Source organism: Hydra vulgaris, chromosome 03 (assembly GCF_038396675.1).
Source record: "Hydra vulgaris chromosome 03, alternate assembly HydraT2T_AEP".
NCBI classification, from domain to species: domain Eukaryota; kingdom Metazoa; phylum Cnidaria; class Hydrozoa; order Anthoathecata; family Hydridae; genus Hydra; species Hydra vulgaris.
In genome coordinates, this window is record NC_088922.1 from 29,782,455 (window position 1) to 29,809,805 (window position 27,351).

Below are 27,351 nucleotides of genomic sequence, written 5' to 3' on the forward strand. Positions count from 1 at the left end.
TTTTAAATAGTTTTTCAAGTGCAAAACTATTTAAAATGCCGAATTAAGCAAAAACTCACTACAATAGAAAAACTCTCTGTTTTCTCTGTTTGAAAAAAGCTAACAAGCAACTGACTTGGTTGTGTTTGTTGTGCTGATTGGAACAACAAACACAACCAGTCAGCCGGAAGAACAGCCAGTTGTTGAGAAACGTTGTTCAGCATGCTTTTAACTGATTGGAAGAGGGATTCCACATAATTCTACAAAAGGAATGCTTCAACAAAACTTGCTTGAAGTTAAAACAAATGACACAAAAATTGCTTCTATGACAGCTAACAAGGTGTTTTCACCCCATGACACTGTGCGCCTTAGTCGAGGAACAGAAAGGCATCTTCTAGTTACTCCAGGTTTAAAATAATTTATTTTTGTCATATATGCTTTTGCTTTAATCACTATTTTATTATAACAAGAAAAGTTTATAATATGAGAAACTATGTTATATTGATGTAAAATTTTAAGGGAAAAATTTGAGTTTCTTGGAATGTATCTTTCTGACTTGTTTTTTACATCAGAAATTACATCAGAACACATCTATAAGTCCTCAATCAAATGAACTTACCAAAGTGGTATTGTTGGAGGAGGAGGTTCCTGATAGTGTCTCTAGGGGTTTTTGACTTAGAATTAAATACTTCTCCCCCTACTTAGAAACCTCTCTTCGAGGACTCAGTAGTGAAGCATCAACTTCTGGTAGCTATCGCAAAAAATCTCTCTGAAAATTATGACAATATAAAGTAGATCATGGACAAATTGAGCCTTGAGAGTCTATTGTGTTGTCATGTGACATAAAGTTGCAAACATTGTAGGTGGTTTGCAGTCTCACTCAAGTGCTCACTCGTGTACCTGGTATAACATTGAGTCAAAGAATCTTCATTTTAGTGGTGAGTTCCGAACATTTGACTTTATTCAAACTGATTATACAGACATCCAAGGAGCAGGTGTTCAAACAAAAACCAGGTATTTTCAGAATGTTGTGCATGAGCCAGTTATTAAATTACCTGAAGGAACAGCCACCTTGAACTTCATTCCACCCATGGAACTTTAATTGCTTCTTGGTATTGTTAACCACCTCTTCAAGAGTCAGTCATGTCTGCAGTGGAAAAATGATAAACATTCAACACAACCTTTCACGGAGGGCAATTTGCAGGTAATGAGTGCAGAAAGCTTTTGCAAAATGTTGATTTGCTTCACCAACTTGCGGAAAAGCATGCTTGCTTTTTAGCATTTTCAATCATTGATACATTCAGAAAGTTTGATTCAGTTCATGCTTTCTTCGGTAATATTCTTCAAGGCAAATATTCCATCCCAAAGCGCATGCTGTCTTTTTTCATGTGATACCAGTTTATTAATCACCAGAACCACTCACGAAGCATCTATTCAGAGCAAACAACAGAATCACTCCATCATGATTTCAACCATCACTGGCAACGGTTCAAAAGGCCCAGTCATCATCTGGAGTACCCTAAGAATCTTCTAAACTGTTTGATTGATTACAACTTTATGTATATATAGTAGAAAATACTATATATACATATTTTTACATATGATATGTAAAAAATTACCCTTCAACATTAATTTATAAGAACTATATTTAATAAGAGCAATCCTATTTTTTTAAGTTGCTTGATCTATTAAGCTAGAATCTGATTTTTTAAAATTTCTAATGAAATTGAATGCTTTTTTGTTTGTTGTTGTTTCTAAGTTGTAAGTACACTGCTTATTTATAGAACAAGTATGTTAAAACAAGTTTCAAATGTTTTTAATAGAAAATCTCATTTGTTCAGAGCAAAAAAATAGAAAATTTCAAATCAATGTTTTTTTCATGAACGATGATGAAAGATTTCAAAACCAACTCTAATGTACTCCTACATACTTGTACTATCATACCCCCAAAGGTTTTTCTCGGGAAGAGAGGTTCTCATTAAAAGTCATTTTGTGACACTGTGTTCGAATAAGAGAGATTGTATATATATTATGTAATCTCTCTAATTTGGCTCAATACTGAGTAATAAAAAAAGTAGCCGTATAGGCCGAATACCAAGTAGTAACCGCATCTCTAAAAACAGAGGTCGTAAATAATGCCAAAGTTCTATTAATGGAACATATTAGTAGATCATTTTGAGCAGCCGTGTTGCAATGGTTAGAAATTTGACTCAGAACTAAGAAGTTTGTGGTTTGACGCCGGTTGTCTCCCATTTACTCTTCTTTTCCTTATCAAGCGACATTGATAAGGAAAGGAAGAGTAAATTTCCTGTTTAAATGCTTCTCCGCGGTGGTCTGTGATAAAACCGATAGTTCTTCTTGGAGCACCTTAATAATTGAAAAAAACAATTGGTAATAAACAAAAGAAAAATAATTGGTAATGAAAAGAAATCAAGAAGTTACAAACAAAAATTTAGAGAAAATTTAATGAGCGGCATAATTTTAAAAATATTTTAAGTGTTGCATCACCAATTTCTTTGATCATAAAATGCGTCTAAATAAAAAAAGTGAATTCTCAAGTGAAGACGACAAGATACCACTATCATCGGTTTAAAAAAGTATTAAATTAATACAACACAAACATGAAATTTGTGACAATAATGGAACGCACGGGTAAATCAAACTTGTAAAAACTTAATTAAACGCACTGGTAAAATAATTTTCACAAAATAGTTTACCATTTCACAAAAAAGTTTACCATTTCAAAAAAAAGTTTACCATTTCACAAAATAGTTAACCATTTCATGAGCTTAAAATGAAATTTACGCTCGTTGTTTACAAATTACTTAACGTTTTAGTAATATAATAATAAGACCTTTTTTTACTAAAAAAATAAAAAAAACTATAGTAATTTGAATTATAATGGACACAATCATAACATAATAAATCTGCGACACGATCATAACATAATAAATCTAGGACACGATCATAACATAATCTGCGACAATACTTTTTTTAAAATATTTTATTTAATGGTAATGCAAAAAAGGTTTTACAACAAAGTGATATTTTTTTTTACCATCTCTTAACTGAAAACTTTAAAAAACTAAATTTCCGTCTGTTTTCTCATAAAAATTTCCAAGATAAGTCTTGAAAATTGACTGCTAAATGAAAAAAGAAAAAAAATTTAGTCAACTTTTTTAATGGGAGGCATTTTTGTGTTATCAACGCTCACCATTCAAAATTATGCACACTATTAGGGTAACATAATGCTATAATTGATTTTGTTATCAAATCAAAAAAATACTTAATACTTTTAAAAATATTTAGGTTATCAATTTTTGAATCAAATTATTTCTAAAAATAAAAATCTCAAAAAAAATATTTTTGTCAAGCTGTGGTTATACTTTTCGCAATAAACAAATAAAGAGTTATTGAATTTAAAGTTATCGGTTAAGCGATGGAAGAACATACACTTCAACTATTTGGTCGGCTTAAAACGTGAGATCTTTTTAATTTAGCCGTGTTTTGTTGATTACACTGTCAAACAGTGATTTTGGAACTAAAGTTAGTTATTTCTTATGCATTTCCACCTGCTGAATTCAAAAATGACATTAAAAATAACATATTAGCTCTAGTTTAAGAAATAAAAGCAAAACCTTTCTCTCAAGGGTATAAATTTCAATTTTTTGAAAAAAAAATTTTTGTTTTGTTTTTAACTATCCATAATGTTTTATTAATGTTTAAAACTTGCGATATTAGTTATGTGTGTTTGCTAAAGTTTCTGGTTTATTCTATACTTAGTTTTTTTTTTCATTTACTAGTGTAAAATTTGATAAATCAACATGCCAAGGAAGTGTGTACATTTAGTGGACAATTTTTGTTTCATTTGTGGTGAAATAACATTTTCCTCACAGAAAAGAACTATGACACCTCTTGTGAAGACTGCTTACCAGCATTACTTCAATATGAAGGTTGAGCCCATGACCAGGATAAGTCATGGGCTCCAAATATATGTTGTAGCTCTTGTTCGGCTACATTAGGAGAATAGTTGAAAAATAAAAAAAAATCTTTGGCTTTTGCTGTTCATATGGTATGGAGGGAAAAAAACCATACACATGAATGCTATTTGTGCTTGACCCTACTTATTAAAGCAAGTTTGTCAATGAAGAAAATAGGAACAGTTAAATATCCGAATCTTCCATCTGCATTCGACCTATTCCACATTCTGATAGTTTACCAGTTCCTACTCCACCACAACGTTAGAAGCAGAAAATGAAGGCAGAAATGAAGTAGAAAAAGAAGAAAAAGAAGAAAACAAGCCTTCCACATCAAATGATCGTGATTTTGTGTTAACAGGTAATGTGCCACACAGCTTGAGTCAAGCAGAATTAATTGAGCTTGTTCAAGATCTAGACTTGTCTCAGGAAAAGATAAAAATTCTAGGTTCAAGACTAAAGCAGTGGAATTTTCTCTGATTTGATGTCAAGATTTCACATTACAGGAAATGGCAGCAGAATCTGCTTTTCTTTTTTGAGAAGAAAAATAATTTTGGTGTTTGCATTGATGGATTAATGTATTGTCTTAATTTGAACTATGATCCAAGTGAAAGCTGTATTACTGCACAACGGAAACTTCCTTGAAAGAGACTTATATAAACATAAAAGCTCTCCTCAACTCAATTTATTACAATGAACAAAAATAAAAAATTTGTGATGATATAAAAGTCGTTGCTATACTTTTAGGAATGCAGTTAGGGTATACTAAATACTGCTGCTTTTTGTGTAAGTGGGACAGTAGAGACAGAAGTTCATATTATACAAAAGAAGACTGGCCTGCAAGACATCTCAACACAGATGAAAAAAATGTTATTGCTAACCACTCGTGGATCCAAAAGATGTTCTTTTTCCACCATTACATATTAAATTGGGTTTAATGAAAAATTTTGTCAAAGGTATAAACAAAGAAGGACAGACTTTTAGGTATTTAAGAAACAAATTTCCAAAAATAAGTGATACAAAAGTTAAAGAGGGTTTTTATTTATTTATTCTTTTAATCACCCAAATTTAAGGTAAAAAAAACAAAGTATATAAAACTAATAGTTTCTACAACTTGTCAGAAGTTTAACTTTGATATTCCAGAATTCAAAGAACTTATTTGGAGTTGCCGCTACTTTATTTTTCATGTCAGCATTCGGACGTTGACAATGATTTTTTACCATCTATAAAACACTGAGTAAAGTATAGCTTCAATCGGTTGCAAATTTGAATTTCGTTGATAAAGTAATTATCTTTGATATTTGTGTCAAAAATAGGGAGAAACAAGTCGAATTGCTCAGTAGCCTGATAAACAGATTTAATTTGTTTCAAATGAGAATAGTAGACATATCATCAATTTTAAAGAAGGAATATAATTTTTAGAAGAGGAGTTTTAATTCCGACAGCAGCAAATTTATTAACAATGTGTTGCTGTAACTACAAATTTCAATTTTGTATAATATATTCTTTACAGCCTGAGATGAACAAATGCACTATAGTTTGTGGCTGACAAAAACGAACTCCAGATTTTGTAAGAGCTCCGGAGACTGATTGAAATTGAATAATGCGTTCGTTTATATTTGCTGTTAGAGTAGCTATATTTTGTATATGATCTTTATTATCCCATAAAGATCCAAGATGTTTTAGTTTATTTTTGAGATGCAGGGAAGAACCGAACTTGAATTGTGTTTTTCGTAATTGAACTTTTACCTGAGATAATAAACTCGGTTTTTTTAGTGTTTAGTTTAATATAAAAGTTTTTGCATAGGGCTTGAATTTTATTAACTAATGCTTGTAACCCAGAAAGAGTAGAACTATGTAGGGTTATATTGTCTGCAAAAGCAATAATGCCTGCGTGTATTCCACTTACTATTGTTCCAACTTTGCAATCTGAAACAATTTGACTTAATATACTTTTAGTGTAGATATTTTACAAATGCGGCAATAAAATGGACCCTTGTCGCACACCTTGATACAAACAGAAATGATTTAATTTATGTCCAAGGTATGATACACTAGCACTACCTGAGCGGTATAATGATTGTGGTGCGCGAACTGCATAAAGCGGTAAATTTTTGTTGTAATAAAGTTTTTCAAACAACTAGTCCCAAGTACAGCTATCGAAGAGCTTATTTGCATTTAAACTACAGATATTTAATAATGTGTTATTATTATTGTATTGTTTTATTGTTTCAATGAAGTTAGTTTTATTTAGCCGAAATTTCGGTTTTAGATTCGGTAAAATATTTGACTAAATATCGGTTTTGGTTTCGGTATTGAACTAGTGTACCCGAAATTTCGGTTTATTTCGGTTTCGAGATATTTCCTGTTTTGGTCGATTACTAACTCAAATACATTTGTAATATATATAGTTATATACTTATAATTATACACAGTTATAAAATATATAAAAACAGTTAGGAGCTCAAAGAAGATATTGATGGTAAAAATATGATCACAATTTTTTCATAGAGCCACTTTTACTCATCAAAATATTAAATGTTGTCTAATATGCTTATTATATCATCATCATAAAAGACTCAGAAATGTTATGTTAATATCTATACAAAAATCATGAAAACTAATTAGTTTCCATAATTTTGTTTTAATTGCAATAGAATAATATAGAATCAAGACAATAGAATTGTAATCTGCAAAAAGCATACATAACGCATTTTTTGTTTTAACTGCAAAAAATTTACCTTTACTTACCTATTATTAAACTTACCTATGTGAATATCAATGATATTCTATAAAAGTCAGATATGTGCCATAGTTTCCTAAATGTATGATTTTCACGTGGTTTACAGAAACGACTAAGGTGTTGCAAAGATGTTGTTTTTACAGCCTACTTAAGATTTATTTCACAGTGTCATTAAACTTTTTTATGTTGTGTTAACACTGAGTGCTTAGAAATTGGAATTTTAAATTTTGTCAAAATAGTTGTATTCAAGTTGTTCTTGTGTTAGGATTAGTGAAGTCTAAATCATGCCTGACAGTAGTGGTATAATTTGACAAAATTAATATCACCTATTTTTGAAATTTTGAAATATAACAAAAATGATTATAATTTTTTGACTGAAATAGATATTAACTGCTTAAATAATGAATATTATAAACCAGAAGAATTTAAGAGAGAAAAACGTAACAAAAATTTAAACATTTTAAGTATTAATATTCGGTCAATGAACAAAAATTTTGAATCGTTTAAACATTTTTATTATTCTTTAAATTATCTTTTTGATGTAATATGTATATCAGAAACTTGGGAAGATGCAAATTCGCCCATGCCCGAAAATTCCCTTTACAATTTAGATTCATATAAAATGATAAGTCAACCACGTGTAATCAGCAAGGGAGGTGGCGTTGCAATATACATTTTTGATAAATTTGAATTAAAAAAAAACAACACATTTTCAAAAACAAATAAACATATTGAAACTTTGTGCATTGAAGCGTTAAATACTTCTGGTAAATCGTTTTTAATCTCCTCATTGTATCGACCGCCATGTGGTATATAAGTTAACTTCCTTAATATCTTAAGAAATTTTATGTCTCAAATGAGTAAACAAAACAAGCGCGTTTTTTTTCGCGGGATACAAATATGGACGCATTATGTTTTGAAAAGTTTGCAAACATAAAAAACTTTTTCAACTTACTATTTGAATTTAATTTAATACCCACCAATTTTAAACCCACACGCATTACTAACCAATCATCTTCTGTGATAGACAATATTTTAACAAACAGTTCCCTAAATACCAAATTTGAATCAGGCCTTTTTATTGCAGACTTTTCTGATCATTTTCCGGTTTTCCATATAGCTCGCGAAGTACTATCTAATATTGACAATAAAAAAATCTTTGTGACTTACAGAAATCTTTCTATAAAAAACCTGAATATTTAAAAAAAAAAACTCCAAATAGAACGATGGGACAACGTTTATTCATCAACAGATCCTAATATTGCTTTTGATAATTTCTCAAGTACATTTCAAAATATCTTTGATAATATATGCCCAAAAATAACTACAGAAATAAAAAACAAAGGATATAAGAATCCATGGATGACAATAACTTTAATTAAAGCATCAAAACGAAAACAAAAACTTTACGTAAAATTTTTAAAATCGAAAAATAAAGATGATGAAAAAATCTACAAAAATTATAAAAAGTTTTTTCAACATAATATAAAAGAAGCAAAAATAAGATATTTTTCTAATCAGCTTGATAAGCATAAATTCGATATGAAAAGGACTTGGGCTGTTATAAACCAACTAATAGGTAGAGAAAAAAAGAAGCATTCTTGCTTACCACAAAAATTAATTTCCGATAAAAAAATTATAACAAGTGAAACAAATATATGTCAAGAATTTAATAAATATTTTGTTAATGTAGGCCCCTCTCTTGCTTCTAACATTGCGCAACCAAATAAAACATTTAATAATTTTTTAGGAGAAAAACCCAACACTAGTATAAATAATGAAAAGATAACTAAACTTGAATTTAATAAAGCAATTATTGAACTTAAACGCAACAAGCCATGTGGATATGATGGTATTTCCAGTAATGTAGCTATTTATGTTATGGACAGCATTTGTAAACCATTATTTTATTTAATCTCATCTTCACTTGATAATAGTTTATTCCCTGACAAACTTAAATTAGCCAAAATTAATCCCATTTTCAAAAAAGGTGATTGCGATAATATTTCTAACTACCGACCTATTTCTCTACTCCCAGTTTTTTCAAAAGTATATGAGAGAGTAATTTATAATAGAGTTAATAAGTACTTTACATTAAACAATTTATTATACAAAAATCAGTTTGGAATTCAAAGCAATTGCTCTACTGAACATCCTATTATTAAACTTGCTGACAAAATATATAAGTCGTTTGATAGTGATGAGCTGGTATTAGGAGTTTTTATTGATCTTTCCAAGGCCTTTGATAAAGTTGATCACAGTATTTTACTTTCCAAGCTAAAATATTACGGCATAATAGGCTCAACATTTAAGTGGATTCAAAGCTACTTGTCTAACAGAAAGCAATTTGTACTACTAGAAAAGTCAGGAGCCCTTGATATTACGTGTGGAGTTCCTCAGGGTTCAATCCTAGGTCCATTATTGTTTATATATTATATATTAACGATATGCATAAAGCTTCACAAAAAATATCTACAATTATGTATGCTGACGATACAAATTTATTTTTTAATCATCCTGATGCAAAGACTTTGTTTGAAACTATGAATATTGAACTCAAAAATTTCAACCTCTGGTTTATAGCAAATAAATTATCCCTAAATTGTAAAAAAACTAGCTTTACTCTATTTCATAAAAAAAAAACAATCAATTAAACTTCCGTAAAAGCTGAATAAACTGTTTATTAATAAAAATCAAATTAAACGTGAAAAATACACAAAATTTTTGGGAGTACTTTTTGATGAAAATTTGTCATGGAGAAACCATATTGGTCTTCTTGAAACAAAGGTGTTCTCTGTAATAGGTGTTTTGTATAAGTCAAGACCTTTTCTCGATAGTAAATTACGTAATATGCTTTACTTTAGTCTTGTACATAGTCAGCTTTTGTACGCAAATATTGTATGGGCCAGCACCCATAAAACTAAATTGCTAAAATTGCAAAGTCTGCAAAACCATGCATGCAAAGCAATTAATTATTTAAATAGGTTAGTAAACCCGGCCCCAGTGATGAAAAGCATGATGGTTCTAGATATTGAGAAACATAACACATTACAGATATTAATTTTTATGTATAAATATAAAAACAATCTTCTACCAAGCGTTTTTTCAGATAACTTTCTTATATCTTTTTCTGAAAAATATAATCTGCGTTCAAATACCAGGAACGACTATCAACTAGGAAAAATTAAATCACAGCAGTCAAGTTTTCTAATTACAAACCGTGGTCTATCAATATGGAATCGTTTCCAAAATAAAAATATTAAAGACCTAAAAAGCATTTCATCGTTTAAACAACAAACTAAAATGCATCTCCTTAATTCCTCACATATATATTATAGTTTACAGTATTTGTTTTCAAATTTTTTTTATTTTTTTTATTTTTTTTATTATTTTTTTTTTCTTCTTCTTCTTATGTGTTTTAATTTTATAAAATTTTTTATTTTTATTTAAAAATTAAAGTGTTTTTTTTTTATTATTTCAATGAGTGACTAAATGATGGCTCTTTGAAAAGGTTGTGATGATAAACGCATCATCCTTACCTTCTTTGAGTCCCTGACTGATTATAACAGTATTTATATATTATAATTTAAAAAGATTAAAAATGTTTTTTATAAAGGTTTTTTATGTTTACGATGTTATTTATTTTATATGAAAAACTGTAATATTGTTTAATCAGCGAAATAAAAGTTAAATAATAAGATAATAAATAATAATGAATATCAACAGAGAAAATTTAAAAGAGAAATAGCGCGACTTCGTTAGACACAATAAAATAGTTTCATTGCTTATTAGTTTTTTGAAGGGATGTACCGGAATTTATGACTTTTAGGTTATTTCGGTTCCGGCCGGACTTACAATATTTCAGGCCGGATTGCCGGAATTTATTTTTCATCTTTTTTTTTAAGACATGTGTCACAGACTGTGTAAATTAACTTAAAAAGTCATTGTCCTACAGGGCGATGATAAACTATAGGTAAACCTAGGTAAAAAATGCAAATTTCTAAACGAGCACAATGTAATTTTATTTACAATAGTAATATATGTAAGAATTTCTAGAAGTTTACGAATATTGTGGTGCAAAATAAGTTGCCATACAGTTTTGGGCAACAAACTAGCTATTTTTTTTATCAAAAATGTTACCTGCCTCTGTAAAATTGTCTTATTTTAAATGTTACTAAAATTTTAAATAGTTAAAGAGTATAAGATGCCTAATACAGTAAATATTTCAATTTTAATCTAAATAGAAAAAGAAAAAAAAATAAAGAAATAGTTTTAAATATAAATATTATGCAGTTTAAAACTTTCAACAAAAATAAAATTATAAGAAACAATGAAAAACAACATAGTAGATTTAAACGAAACAAGAATCAAATTAATGAAATAGGTAACTTATTTATATATATATATATATATATATATATATATATATATATATATATATATATATATATATATATATATATATATATATATATATACATATATATTTATATATACATATATATATATATATATATATATATATATATATATATATATATATATATATATATACATATATATATATATATATATATATATATACATATATATATAAAAAAAAAGGCTTTTGAAATAAAATAAAATATGTAGCTTTTTTTAGAATTAAGTAATAAAAAGGTTTTTTTAATCATATATATATATATATATATATATATATATATATATATATATATATATATATATATATATACATATATATTTATATATACATATATATATATATATATATATATATATATATATATATATATATATAAAAGAGAAGGCTTTTGAAATAAAATAAAATATGTAGCTTTTTTTAGAATTAAGTAATAAAAAGGTTTTTTTAATCATATATATATATATATATATATATATATATATATATATATATATATATATATATATATATATATATATAATTGCTCTGTTCTTTTAAGAACATTAAGCATTCTATTGTGTAGAATACTTTTTAAAGTTGTTTAAATATACATAAATATATATATATATATATATATATATATATATATATATATATATATATATATATATATATATATATATATATATATATATATATATATATATATATATATATATATATATACAACACCATGAAAAAAGAGATTTTAATAAAACTTTATTTTAAGTTGCGCTTTTGGTGCTTTTACTTGTAATTTATAAAAACGATCCTTAAATATACTAAAAATATTATTCAAATAATTAACGCACTATAATTAAAAAAAGTCTTACCATTTAATGTATTTCCATTGAGGAACAATTGCATTGTGCATAGGTTTCAAAATACTGGAAGAGATTTTTCGACCAAAAAGTTTTTTAAAGATCCAGTAAATTAGACATACAAAAAAAAAAGCACTAATATAAATTAGGTCTGTAACTTTATTTGGATTTTTTATTAACGCTACAATAAAATAGACAATGTAGGCTGTTAATGACAGAACAAGCAGTATTTGTTGGATTAAGATTGTATGCTTTTTACAAAAGTTTTTAATTTTGTTTTCAACCGCATTACAAATGTTGTTTATGGGTGCAAGAGGTCCTCTTAAAGTTTTTTTAGTCAAACTTTTAATTTTATCTTGGGACTTACTCTCGTGGCTTGATTTAGGACTCAAACTATCCAACTCAAAAGTATGTAGAGAATTCTAAAAAAAAAAAACACTATTATGTAGATTTTTTCCTAAAGTAACAAATTATTTTAAATTTGACAAACAAACTCACCTCAGTCATTTCATGTAATTTTAAAGACGTTTATTAAAGTTTAAAAATAGAAACATTATTATTTATTTTTAAATTGGATTGTGACCTCTAAAGCAATAAAAAAAAATTATAAAAACGTCACCATCACAGCTATTTTAATGTTTATTTTTGAAGACTGTTTTTATTTACTCTGTAGAAAATGATAACAAATATAACAGCAGTGTGTAAACGCTACACAATTTACACGCTAGGTGCAACCTTGAAAAGCAGAAGTTGGTTTTTGTATTTTTTTAAAAATCGTTTGTAAATACTGATCTGTAGCAGTTTATAAAATTTCTAAATTAAAACATACATGCCTATTTTGACAAATTGTGATAAGATAAGATGTGTGTGGTACTCTAAAAAATTTAGGAGAAATCATCTTAATTAATGATATGGAAATTCAATTTTTGTTATTTATTATATATATATATATATATATATATATATATATATATATATATATATATATATATATATATATATATGTATTTATATATATATATATATATATATATATATATATATATATATATATATATATATACAATAAATGCGTGCTCTGGCCAGTGACAGATCGGGGGGGGGGGGGTATGGGTATTCATATTCAACACAACCATTACCCACACAAGAATATGCAAGTTATAAAAAATATTAAAAATGAGGAACCTTTTCTTTTTTTTCTTTAAGGAGACGCAAATGTGATACAAAATACAAAAAAATTTCAACATTTCCCCACCAAAAATTCCGTCACTGGTTCTGGCCTCTAAAAATTAGAAATGAAAAGTAACTGAATCTTTTAAAATCAAAACTGTTTAAATTTTTTAAAAGTCAAAGTTAGGAAAAAGTGTACGAAAAATGTTAAACACTTCATAATAGACTTTGCTTTAACCAAAAAAATTAATAGTTTCTTCAAAATTAATTTTTATAACCATTACGGTTTCAGTAAATAAAAGTCCTACTTCATTTAAGTTTTTTATTCTTTTAACACTCTGAACGAATTTTTATGCTTGAGCTACTGTCGCTGGAATTATGCAAAATAGCTTTTATTGCATTTATAATATTTGGAAACAGCGCCTTCAGTTTTTTTTTTCAGTTTTTCATTTAATAATTCAACGGGCTGAAGAGAAATACTTTTTATAATGACATCATAAATTGATTTTAAATGTATTTGTATTTTTAAATGTATTTAAATGTATTTACGTAAATTAGTATCTGTAAAATGATCATCGATACCATTGATATCATTTTCATATATTTTTTGCATTTTTTTAGACTTATTTTGTATTTCTTGATCATTTAAGTCAAGGAACAACCATAATACATTGAATAAAGAACCTATTTCTTTTGCAGCATTAAATCTTTTTGTCATATTGCCAATGATGCTATTGATGAAGATATTAAAAATATTAATTCTAAAATTGTCAAATGTTGGCATCCTTTTTAACTCGTGTCCGTTTTGTGCCTGCTTTACGTTTTTAAATCTTTTTCTAAAAGCGGATCGTAATGATTAAAAAATTCTAATAACCCTTGAAAATTTCCAATGTTCGAATCTCTAGTTAAATGAGTAACACCCTTAATCCACGCTAAGCAAGAAACAAAATTACTTAATTGTTTTAATAAATTTTTCCATTTCTGTGCCTCATTTTTTACATTTTTTACTATAAAGCAATCAATTCGTACACCCAGATTAAGTGTGCCACAAGTCAAAAATTATGGATATTGAGTTATGAATGTCATTTGATAGTATGTTATGTGTTGTACACGGTGACAAAATACCACAAGTCTAAAACGAATGTTTACAAAATGACAGATACAAATGGCACTCTTAGTTGGAAAAATATTAAAAACTTAAAACTTCAACCCTGATTTTCTCAGGTTGATACTTTTTGACTTGTGGCACCCTTGATCTGGGTGTACGAATTTATTGTGTTTATTAATATTTTTTTCTAAATTTTGACACTGGATATAACACGAATTATGATTGCTGGATTTTTCATGGTCAGGTATTTTATCGTTCACCTTTTTGCACCCTCCATTAGCCTACCAACAATATTCTGTAGCAAAAATTTATTTTTTTTTACAAATTTATAAAATAAACGACAAGGTAAACAAAACAGAGCATTTGTTAGATTTGCACTAAACTAACTAATTAATAGGAACTATTTCTTTATTTTTTAACCGAAAGCCTAATAAGTACGTAGGGGAACTGACTACCGTGTTTATCTGCAAGAGATATTGTTGGGTGTTGTTTTGGACCTCTTAGAATGGCAACTTCTACGTCTTTTAGTGTCACATTTAATTTTAACACTACAATATCGATATTGGCTTAGTCGGTATAGAAAGAAAGTGTTGAAATTGCACTTCAAGCGCAGCAGTTATTATTATTATTACTATGCATTACAAAAGTTAAAACGTAGCTCATTTATTATTTATTTATACAGAATTCATAAATAAATAATACAAATTATTGTTTACAAATAAAAACATTTTTTTAAAAATAATAATATTTGAATAATAATATTTTGTATTTAGCACAATTGTATATTTATTAAATTAGATTTCACTTAACACGGATTTGTAATTTACAAATTGTAAACAAAAGTTTTTAGTTAGTAATTTACGCTTTCAAAAATAAACAGCAATTTGTGTCTAAAACAAAAGTTTTTAAATTTTAAAAAGTTTATTAATGAGAAATGCTTGTCATGCAATACTTTCAAGTCTTTAAAATCTTTAAAAGTCATGCATCTTTACAACGTTTTAAGGTTCGTTTCCACTCATCCGTTTTTTTACGAGAACGGGAAAGGTAACGAAGAAATGATCACGTGAGCATGCGCAGTTTTCCTTTGGACAAATAAAAACTTGTACTTCGCATGCCCACGTGATTATTTTTCCCTTTCCTTTCCCTTTCCATTTTAAAAATGGATGAGTGGAAACTCGCCTTTACAAAAAAAAATTAACAAAAGAACAGTAAACGACTGTGATTAAAAAAAATTAGAATTTTAATTTTACAAAAGTAAACTAGAAAGAATAAAAAGAAGCTTATGTTAAAAACTCATATATTTTTTATCTTAAAGATGTTTTGGAAGTGATAAACAAGATTAATAAGTGATTAATAAATAAGACTTCGTGAAAAAAAATTATTTGTACACACACGGGAACCCGGGAATCTTTTCCATCCACCCGTCTACTCTTCGCGGCCATATATATATATATCTATATATATATATATATATATATATATATATATATATATATATATATATCTATATATATATATATATATATATATATATATATATATATATATATATATATATATATATATATATATATATATATATATATCTATATATATATCTATATATATATATATCTATATATATATATATATATATATATATATATATATATATATATATATATATATATATATATATATGGCCGCATAGAGTAGACGGGTGGATGGATATATATATATATATATATATATATATATATATATATATATATATATATATATATATATATATATTATAAACGTTCTTAAGCGTTTCTACTTTTCATTTAATTGATAGATAAATCGTAAGGATATTTTAAATCTTTAGAAATAGTTTTGTGGTAGATCAATTTTTAGTATTAACTGTTTAAGTTTAGTTTTGAACTCATTTAACATTTTAAAGAGTTTTAAGTTTAATCGTTAGTATTTTATTCTATGCCTTTGGTCCTCTAATTGAAATTGAAAACTCGATTGCCGCAAAATAACTTTTGGGTTGTATATCTAGTTAAGTATTTATTCTGATTTGTTTTGAATAAGAGATTAAAAGTTTTTGGAATAATACTTTTATTAATTTTGAACATAAAAATTAGATGATAAATATTTATTTGGTAGATATTTGGTATATTTAATCTAGTACAAAAAGATTAGCAGGGTATATAACGGCTTTCATCAAATATAATTCTGATTGTAAGTTTTAGCATATTAAAGAGTTTTTTTAACTTATTGTTATTGGTACTACACCATGCAATATTATAGTAATTAAAACAGGAATGAATAAAAGAAAAATATAAGAGTTTTAAACAACTTGAGTTTAAAAAAGGTTTTGCCCTATAAAATAGGCCAATGCTCCTTGATATTTTACCTTCAATATATTTTATATGATCTTTCCATGTTACATTTTCGTAAAGGAGTACTCCTAGAAATTTTAATGATACTTCTCTTTTTATTTCGCAATTGTTAATACAAAGATTTAGAAGTTTTAATGGAATTTTGTCACGTTCATGATAGCGATGGAAAAAAGTGTATTTTGTTTTAGTTAAATTTAGAGATAATTTGTTTGCTGTAAACCATTAGCAAGGTAGTAGTTCTGTGTTTACGGTTTTAAATAAAAATTTTATATCATTGTGAGCATAAAATAGATTAGTATCATCTGCAAGCAAGATTGTGTTTAATACATTACAAGATTTACTTATATAATTGATAATAAAAGTAAATTTGTTTTCATCAAAATATTTAAGAATATCATGAACAAGATGAACAATTGCCTGATCAGTAGAGTGACCATTTTTGAATCCAAACTGTTTATTATACTGTATATTATTTTTGAATCCAAATTGTTTATTATACTATATATTATTTTTGAATCCAAATTGTTTATTATACTGTATATTATTTTTACTGATATTTTATTGCTGTTTCTTTGTGAATAAACACTGGAAAGTGGTCTGAAATGTCAGTTACAAATATTCCAGTCTTAACTTTTATGTTTTTGACGCTTTTATTTTTCATAATCGAGCAAGTCTAAATTGAGATCGCCCACAAAATAAATTAGTTTGCCACAAATATCATTTTTTGTAATTAAACATTTAAAGTGTTTGTTAAATGCTTTTATATTACCTGAAGGTCTATAATGACGTGTTAAATTATGTTTTTGCTGGTGTTGTTTAATACCTCAATGGTTAACAACTCATTATGTTTCATTACGAAGTTTAAAATCTAAAGAATTGTGTATGAAAATGCACACTCCTCCTCCTGCTTTTTCAGATCCTCTTAATTGATGAATAACTTTATAATTATTAATTTGAAAGTTAGAGTTATTTTCAATTTCTTTATTCCGGCACCATGTTTCTGTTAGGCATATAATTTGAAAATTTATTTTGACACCTAATAAAAATTCCTTAAGTTTATCAAAAAAATTTTGTATACTCCTTATATTTAGATGCAGGATGGATAGTGCATTATCATCTATGTTAGCAGTTAGTGTTGAAACGTTTGGACTGTAATAATAAGAGCTATTATTTTCCATCTCTTCCCCAGGGAATTGATTCAGAGTTGTTTTCTAAAAGTTTATGTATGTCCGTTTTCTATGGACATACATAAACTTAAACGCTCCGTTAAGCTTAACGGAGAGATGAGAATACGGCTACTGAGGTTCGCTATTGTGTGAAACTTTTAGTTATGTAATTGAAATATATATTAATAATTATTTTAGTTTTAATGTATAAGTTATTAAATATAAAGAAAAGTTTTTATGTTCTTATGTATTAGTTTACTAGCTCTAAATATTTTCGCTTCAGTTGTCATTCTTACAAACTCGTTAAGGTTACTTTTTTGTTTTAAATACTAATTGAAATTAAAAAGCCCACTCACTAAACATCATCAGCAATACTGTGAAGCAGTTCCGCTTCCTTTTGATAAAATATTTTTAACCTTTGTAGTTGATTTCTATCTAATTAATTTGATTTCTACAGTAACTCAATGATTTTTAGTTTTTCTTTTACTTCTGGATGCTTGATCATACTTTTTTTTGGTCAGTTCTTTACATAGATGAGCTAGTTTCTTCTTTTTCTTTTTCAAATCATCCTCTTCAGTTTCAGCAATGAACCCATTTCTCTTTCTAGTCTTCAGTCCAGCAACTTCACAATTTATAGCTGCAATCTCAGAATTAAGTCGATATTGAGCCATTGTTTTTGTATTTTTTTTGATTTTTTGTGGTCAATAAACTCAAAGTTAATGCACTTTGTTGACCATCAATAACAGATCGCTCATTGGTGGCCTTAACAAACTGCAAGGAGTTCTTGTCAAATTCAAGTGGAGTATACGTGGGGGCAGACTGTTTTTTAGTATTGGCCCAAAATAATAATTGCTTGCTCTTGAACTTTATTGCCTTTTCATTAAATAAATTGATTAAATACAGTACTCTTGATTCAAGAACCTTATGCACCAGTTTCTCTTCTTTTAATGAATTTCATATACTATGGACTTCTTTCTGGATATTAGCCTTTTTTTTATCAGGGTGAGCATTTCCATACGAGACCATCAATAAGTTAAGTAATGCGGTTTTATCCATATTTTAATATTGATTTATTAGTATTGTTTACATCACAATCAGAAGAATAATTTTGCTCATCGTTAGCGCAGCTTTTTAAAAGAGTTTCTTCAACCCGCTAGGGAGAAATTAGCGTTTCGAATTTTCAATAGACTTTATGTGTTTGCATTGCATCACGTTTTACAATCAACTAGAGAGCAATTAGAGTTTCGTATTTGAAATAACGACAATTTAATTTCAAAAAATGACAAAGTTATGAGTTTACTTTGAATCACATTTTATAATCCGCTAGGGAGGGAATAATGATTGTGAATTTTATATACAAAGAGTTAATATTTCTAACATAATTTGATTCGCAGTCAAATGGTAATATATTAATAAAACGATAGTAATTTTTATTTTACGTTAGTAGTTGTTATCTATTTAATGTCTCTGGGAAACTTATTATATAAATTTATAATATTATATTATAAATTATTTAATAAAATATAATATCGAGTTCCCCGCATTTAATATTAATTTCCCCACAAACAAAACATCATTTCTATACCATTTAGTAGATGTAAATACCGTTAAAATTTGCTCATTAAAACTAAAAAAAAAATTTAAATTGACATCATTTCGGCCTCAACACGTCTGTCCCCATTGTCAATTAGTGTCAAACATTCCAGCACTCCCTCCCCCCTATATTTACTGACATCATTTATGGATGACTCTTAAGAAGAATTGTTTCAAATATGTTAAAATTTTCACGCGTACCATAATATTGTTATTAAAAAAATTAACTTTTTTATTCATAAAATAGTTCAGCTTAAATAAAACTAAAGCTGGCGTTAGTTTTATTAGAATCTTGTTAGACTTTTTGGGGCTGGGGCTGTTTTTATATTGGAGGCCATTTCATGTGCCACAGCGTAAAATTGATTAAAAAAGTATTTTTGACTATTTCGGGGCCCGTTACATTCTAGAGCCCGGGGCCATAGCCCCTTTAATCTCAACCCTCCTTAATCCAGCACTGGAAATAAGACACGAGTATATAAATAAAAATTATATTAGACTCTTTAATAAATAAAACTACATTTGATTTCTTATTAAGCAATCTTAAGCTGTTACTTTATATAAAAAATGTCGCTTAATTTTATAAAAAAATTATTAAAGAGCAATGTTTCGAAAATATTTGTTCTAAGCGTAATTTATTTTGCTTAAAGTTTTTTAGCGTTAAAAGTTATTTTCTTTTTCTAGTTTATTTTTTTATGTAATCGTCTCTCATCGGTCAAATTAATTTTTTTTTGCGCTTTTTTTTGTTTGTTTGAAATGTTCTTAAAACGACTAAAAAATCTGGCCAGATTTTCGCAACTAAATATTATTCCCGTGGTCAGTTATCGAGAGCGATCGCTCCCGCTTCCCAACCGAGCCTGCAGCCTGTACCATGAACAAAAAAAAAAAAAAAAAAAGGAACTGATGAGCTGCACCTCTCAATATCAGGGGATGGATTAATAAAAACTACAAGTGAAGTCGCTGCAAGATTTCATCTTGGTGTAAGGGGTCATACAGCGATTCTTTCTTTAATTCTGAAGTATGCAGGGTATGATTTGGAAAATATTGTTTTGTCAAAATCAGGAACCCACAGAAAAAGATTTCATACCATCAAAAGCAAAGGTGAAGAAATTAGAAATAGTTATAAAAATGTTTTGATCGGTAAGAAACTTTGTTAGTAAATTGTGCAATGAATGGGATCTTAAAAATAATATTACTGTTAAAATGGAAAGGATTACAGTAAACGTGACAAACCCTGAGGATAATAATAGTAGTGATATTCTGCTAGGAGTGTTCCAGGCAAATTCATCTAAAGGCAAAGACCAAGCAAAAGAAATAAAAAAGGAACTAGAAGATTTTGAAATTGAAAATAACATTTTTGCTTTTTGTACTGACTCAACTGCTTCAAACGCAAGTGCACATAATGCAGGAATTGAACTTATAAGTAGGTATGTTGTCGGAAAACACATTATGTGGCTTTTATGTCGTCAACACATATATGAGAGACGCATCAGTCATTTAGTGCAAGCACTAACAGGAAAGACTAAAGCATCAAAAAAAAAATGTTTTGTAATTTTAAAAAACATTGGCCTGAAAATTTTCAGGTATGAAATGAAGACATTAACTCATTAGACAGATTTAATTTCAATTTTTAAAGAACAATTCTTACTTGTACCAGATTGCACAAGAGGCTAAAGAATACTTAGCCATTACCCTGAAATTTTCCCCCAAGATAAGAACAGACTATATAAGATTATATGAATTGGTTCTTTCTATTTGGGTAACGAAGTACCAAATTTCTACCTTCATCAATCCCCTGCTTGTAATGAGGCTAGGTTTATGGCAAATGGGAAATATTTATTGATGCTTCAACTAACTCGTAAAAAACTTAAATTTATGTCAGTAGAGGAGATAGAAGATGTCTATCAAATTGCAGCTTTTATAGCAATCTTTTATACTCCTTGGTTTCTGAAGTCATCTGTAATAATCCAGGCACCATCTAATGATCTAAAAGCAATTAAAGTAGCAGAAAGCATAGAGGAAGAAGACATTAGGTAAACATTAGGTAAAAGTCTTAAAAATTCTCTTCTTAGACATATGTGGTACTTGGCTGAAGGTGTTGTTATTGTATCCCTTGCAGATCCAGGCGTACCTAATGAAGAGAAATTCTTAATTATACAAAAACTTATTAATTATCCATATCCTGAGGATATTTCTTATTTTGGAATAAAGAAACCAAAGATTAGAGTGGATATAATCATTAACCGAAACACTCATTTGCACAGGTTTGTTGAAAAAAATAGCTATTATGATTTTTTTAATACTTGATCTTAATATTACAAAATGTATTGTTTTGGATTTCTGATGGAAAATTTATTGATCTCCGTCCCAGCTTTAAGTTTTTTAAAGATTTTGATTTAAATATTCAGTGCACAAATGACTGCTCTAAAAGAAATACTTGTCTTGTGCAAGATTTTCTAGCAGACAATCATATTGAAAGTCAGAGACAAAACATCATGGTGGCTTCTAAAGAGATTTGAAAAAAAGTGGATAAAAGGATGAAAAAGAGCGATTTAAACAGCATAACTCCTTAGTATGAATTATTTTTAATTAGATGTAAGTTTATTTAAATTAAAAAAATAAATATTTTGAATCGAAATAAACTGTTCTTTTGCTTCGGTTTTATTATATTTATTAAAATATAAAATGTTTTGAAAAAAAAAATTTGAAATCTACACCTAACATTTCCTGAAGGTTTGGAGACCTAAAGTTTTGCTTTTTGCTTTTTTTTAAGATATATAACCAGGTTATGTTTCGAATTGTTTGGTTTTGTGAAAAAGTTGTTTTTTTGGGACACCCTAATCTTTATTTATCAGGACTGTTGCTTGTTACATAAATCACTTGAGAAATGTTCATCTTTTATTTGAGCCTTGTCAACTTCGGTGTAATGTCGGTGGTTGTATACGATTGTTTACTACATATAATATGCTAAGAAAGCATATAAATAAATATCACACCGGTTTTGTAGTTAATATTGATCGAACATTTAACATAAGTTGTGAAAATCCAGTAACACCTAATTCTGAAGATAAAAGTAAAATTAAAATAGACAAAGGATGCAAGAATAATATTAAAGATGTTGCCTCACCTATTGTTGATGAGTATGGCATATCACAAGCAGCATTAAAATTCATTATGGCTTTAATGTCTTCCAGTTCTATTCCTTTAAGTACTTCAGAGTTTGTTAAGAACTGTTCACAAAACCTAATTGAAGACATACTTAGTTATTTACTAGGTAAAACAGTTTCAGTACTGGAAACATGTAGGTGTGAGAAGCATGTAATAGACAACTTAACAGAAGAGTTTAACAGATGGAAAACACCTTTTAGTGGAATTGATTCACAACATGATGATTGGAGGCTGGGAACAAAAAAGCCCCAAAATTTTCGCCCCCCTGCCCCAAACGTGGAAGCAACAAGTTGATGAAGTATTTTTTGTACTATTCTTAACTAGACTTATATTCAACGATAAATTTTAGATTTCATTTTAAAATATTTTAGCGCTCAAAAATTTTGACCATGTAAAGTTTAAACCCCCTCAATTTGAGAGGGTTGCAAATTTTATATGGTAATAATTTTTAAACGCTAATAGATAATACTATAAAACTTAAAATTTATCGATGAATATAAGTCTAGTTAAGAATAGTACAAAAAATACTTCATCAACTTGTTGCTCTCACGTTTGGGGCAGGGGGGCTAAAATTTTGGGGCTTTTTTGTTCCCAGCCTCCAATCATCGCAATTTTTTGCAAACCCTCATCATTTGACATAAGTATAAACATATAAATGTTTGTAGTTTGCTCCATGTCTGGAAGTTACCTATCTCGAACACCAAAAAATTCTTTCTACGCCTCTGTGAGTGGGTTGGTAGTTTTCTGCATAGCATGGCCTAATTTAAAAATTTTATTACTATATTTAACATTTTTCTCGTCTTCACCGAAATATAACACAGAACCGAATTAACATAGAAAAAAGTTATTTAAAAATAAATAAATATGTCTGTTTAGATAAAATACATAATTAAATACATAAAAATCATAACAAAGATATTGATTTTATCTAAAGTTAGGAGTTATATTATATAATTATAAAGTTAGGAGTTATATTATATAATTTAAGCTTGAGTTTGACAAGTATGTTTTGACGTGGGATAAACATAAAACATAAAAATGATGTAAAAATAAATCCTGATAGAATAACCCGGTAGAAAATATTATGCTTTTATGCTCTATAACCTGAAGTAAAAGAATAATATTGAGATTTTTTTCCTTCAGCTACTACATGCATACACTATAAGTTAAAAAATATAAAACAGAAAAAATATAAAACAGAAAACCATCTTTTTTAAGTTTGCAGAACAGAACAAAAACTGCTAAAAATCGGAAGTCCACTTACACTAACTACTGTTTAAAAATACAAGTATTTATATATACATATATAGGGGAAAGGGGTCTAAATAGTACCCCCTAAGAAAAAAATTAATAAAAATAAATCTACATGTAGGAAAAAGTTTATTTTTAGATAGAAACAAGCATTGATGAAACTAAAACAAACAATCATGATTTCAAGATGTAAATATAAAGAGCACACTAATAAAAACTAAAAATAAACAAGGTGGTACTAATTACCCACAAGAAGGTTCAAATAGTACCACTAGTGAGGCTAATAAGTACCAAAGGGTATGAAGGAAAAAAAGCTCAGCACTAATAATAAGTAATAAATAAAACAATAACTAGTTCATTCTACACTTGTAAAATATATTTATTGACATAATTCACATATATAACTATCATGTGACCGATTTTGAGACTCAAATGATGAGCATGCAACATGTACCCATGCTCCACAAATTAAACACTGGACCATATCCTCCTCAATGTTCTCATAACACACAAAGCAGTACCAACGCTGCCCTTTGATATCTTTATAGGTTGGGGTAATTATTACCACAGGTACGATTTACCCCACCATCACAGGTACGATTTACCCGACTATGACTAAACAAAGTTTTCTACTTCAGTGTTTTAATTGGCAAAGTGAATCGGAAAAAAACGTATTTATTAATGAAGAAGAATCGATGGGCTATCACCATAAAAAAATATAAATAAGTTACGTATATCCACGCCTGCAAGGTACGACTAGTAGGACAGTGTAATTATTACATCAAATAGTGTAAAAAAAGGGAAACAGACTTACCTCCTTTCTTTAACGTCCGATTCCGCCATTTTTTGGTCATTATACATATTTCATCTGCTGGCTCGATTTTATCGTGTTTCCGCCAATTTCAACGAATCAGAAAAAAAACAATGACGCTGGTACGAATTGCACATCGGTACTAATTACCCCCCTTTCCCCTATATATACTTAATTTTTATATATTAACTTAATTTTTTTAATGTAGTTTTTATTTCTTTACTGCAAGTTTTGATCATTTTATTTTATTTTCATTAAAATTTTTATTTTTATAATAGTTGTAAACTAGCTTTGATTGTTTAAAAATACAGTTAAATTTTATTTTATAAACCAGGGCTGATGTTGGTTGTTATTGTGAGCTTATTTTGTTATTAGTTGTTATTATATAGAGATCTGGTTATGTTTTTTTTATCTTTGAATACATGTGTGTTAAATTTTTATTCTTTTAAAATTTAGTCTTTGTCTTTGTTTGTTTTTGCTGTTGTTATATTTTGTTACCTTGCTGAATGCAGCAAACTTTAAATATATGTGTGTTAAATGCATGATAAATTATTCTTTATAAATTTATTCTTTGTATTTGGAAAATTATACTTTATAATTTGTTTTTTGTAGTAGTACCATATGCTATAATTGTTTCAACATACTTGCTATAACTGTTTCAAATTTTTATACGTAGTTGTTGTTATTTATTTTTTGTCTTGCTTTGAATACAAGGGCATTTTGTTGGTTGTTATTATAAAGAGATGTTGTTATGTTTTTTTATTTTGTATAATACTTTATAATTCTTAAATACTTATTTTGTACTTAAATTTTTTTATTTTGATACTTAAATTTATTGTAAAGGACGAATGTCCGTTTGAAATTGTAGCTGGTACTGACTTTCAAAACTTGGTTAATACATTAATTGGAAATATAGACTATAAGCCACCGAATCCAAGTTCGCTATCTCGCAGACTGAATAAATTGTATGAAGATGCTTTAATTAAACAAGAAAGGATAATTAAGGCCACAGAGAAAATTGGAAAACATAGCATCATCTTTGATCACTGGAAAGCCTTACATCAGTTTAATTTTCTTGTGATTACACTTCATTATATTTGTGCCAAGTGGTTATTATACAAACACTGCATTAGTGTAATAAATTTAGAAGCCATAGAAGCAGACCATACTTCAGAAGTAACTGCAAAAATTGTTAACTCACAAGTTGAGAAATTCAAACTAGACATATTCTATGTGACTACTGATACAACAAATGCTATGCCTTGTACTGCTCGTATTATGGAAATAGAATGGAATCCCTGTGCAGCTCATGTTCTACAACATGTCTTGAAATGCTCACAGGAATCTCAACCTGCTCTGACATTAGTAATAAAGGCTACTAATAAAATCTGCAGTGAAAAAAATAGAACCAATTTCTGTTCAAGTTCAAGCTCCAGCTGATCAACCTTTTGCTGGGAAGTCTTCCTTGCTTCACAAAGTTCTGTCAAATGCTAAAATTCTGAAAGGAAAAAGCCATGTTATTGAAGAAGAAAATGCTGATAAATTAACCAAAGAATTTGAGCAGTTTGCAGTGTTTTCACTTGGTTCAATAGTCTCACCACTGGACCATAGGCCTGACTGGCCTACCAATTTATTATGTTGAAGTTTAAATAAATACATGTTTTGTAAAAGAATTTGTTTTTAAAACGAGATTCGATTCGAAGTTCATCATTTTATTAGATTCCATTCGAGATTCGATTCAAAATTAAAGTTTCGGATTTGCAGGGCCCTAGTTTAAAGTATGATATAATAAACTAAAACGATTGGATATTCAAAAAATTAATGAAACATCATTCCATAAGTTGGATGTTTTGTTTTAAATTGATTTTTACTCAAAAATTATCTTAAATTTGATTTCTGAAATCCATTTATGCTAGAAATTTGCTTAATTAGATGATTTTTGCTGAGGTTGAACTTTATATTTACTTTTGCGGCGCGATTTCTTGCTTTCTTACACTTCCAGTTTTTTCAGAACTAGTTTAATCACAAATTTTGATTGAAAAGTTATTGTATAAAATGTTACCTCTCCTAATTTATCATTCAATGTTTTTACTATAACTTGAAAAAGGAGATAAATATTTATAGAGATAACAAAATATTTTAAAAAAGATATCTTCTAAGAGGTATTCTATGTGGAAGTGGGACAGGCATGTAACCCATCATCTCAGATTTTATTCATACTTTGTAAAAATGGTCACCTATATAACATACACCTTTATAACAACTACCTTGCAAAATTTTAGCACTAATATCAAATGGGTTTTAGAGATATTGTTACTTTAAAATCAGCTGTTTTTAGCAGTTTTTTCTGTTCGGCAGCCATTTTGATTTTACTATAGTTTTTGTTTTACAAGTTACTGTTCAACAAAACATGTGATTAAGCTGAAAGTTAGCACCAGTATAGTTTTTAGGACGAGGAATCAGAACATGATATTTGTTTTTAATGAAAATATTTTGAACTATATCAATATGGGGACTGTACTTCACCCATAGTAGGGTTGAGCTTTTACCGAAAATTTTCCGGTAAAATGATGTCGGTAAATTTCGGCAAGTATTGTTTTTTTAATAACGTTGAAGGATGCTTGAAAATGTTTTAGAATGCTTGAAATGGCTCAACCAATAAATTAAAAATTTAATTTTCATTTTCCTGTCAACAAAGCTGTTGTTTGTTATGCTTGAAAAGTGATTTTGTTGGTTTAGTTTTGTCTAAACACTTTAAGA

At 27.9% G+C, this 27,351-nt stretch overlaps 1 protein-coding gene across 2 annotated transcripts in view; it reads right to left on the reverse strand.

The window, feature by feature from the left end:
* Positions 1-27,351, reverse strand: part of LOC100207843 (solute carrier family 28 member 3) — a 93,389-nt gene that overhangs the window by 57,784 nt on the left and 8,254 nt on the right. The window contains exons 1-2 of one of the 2 annotated variants that reach the window (XM_065792911.1): positions 12,460-12,600; positions 11,974-12,383 (exon numbers count right to left, since the gene is read on the reverse strand). In XM_065792911.1, the coding sequence (XP_065648983.1) occupies positions 11,974-12,383; positions 12,460-12,468 (419 nt within the window). In that variant the 5' untranslated portion in view covers positions 12,469-12,600. Of the gene's footprint in view, positions 1-11,973; positions 12,384-12,459; positions 12,601-27,351 lie in introns of those variants that run through there. The other variant, XM_065792910.1, reaches the window with a different exon arrangement.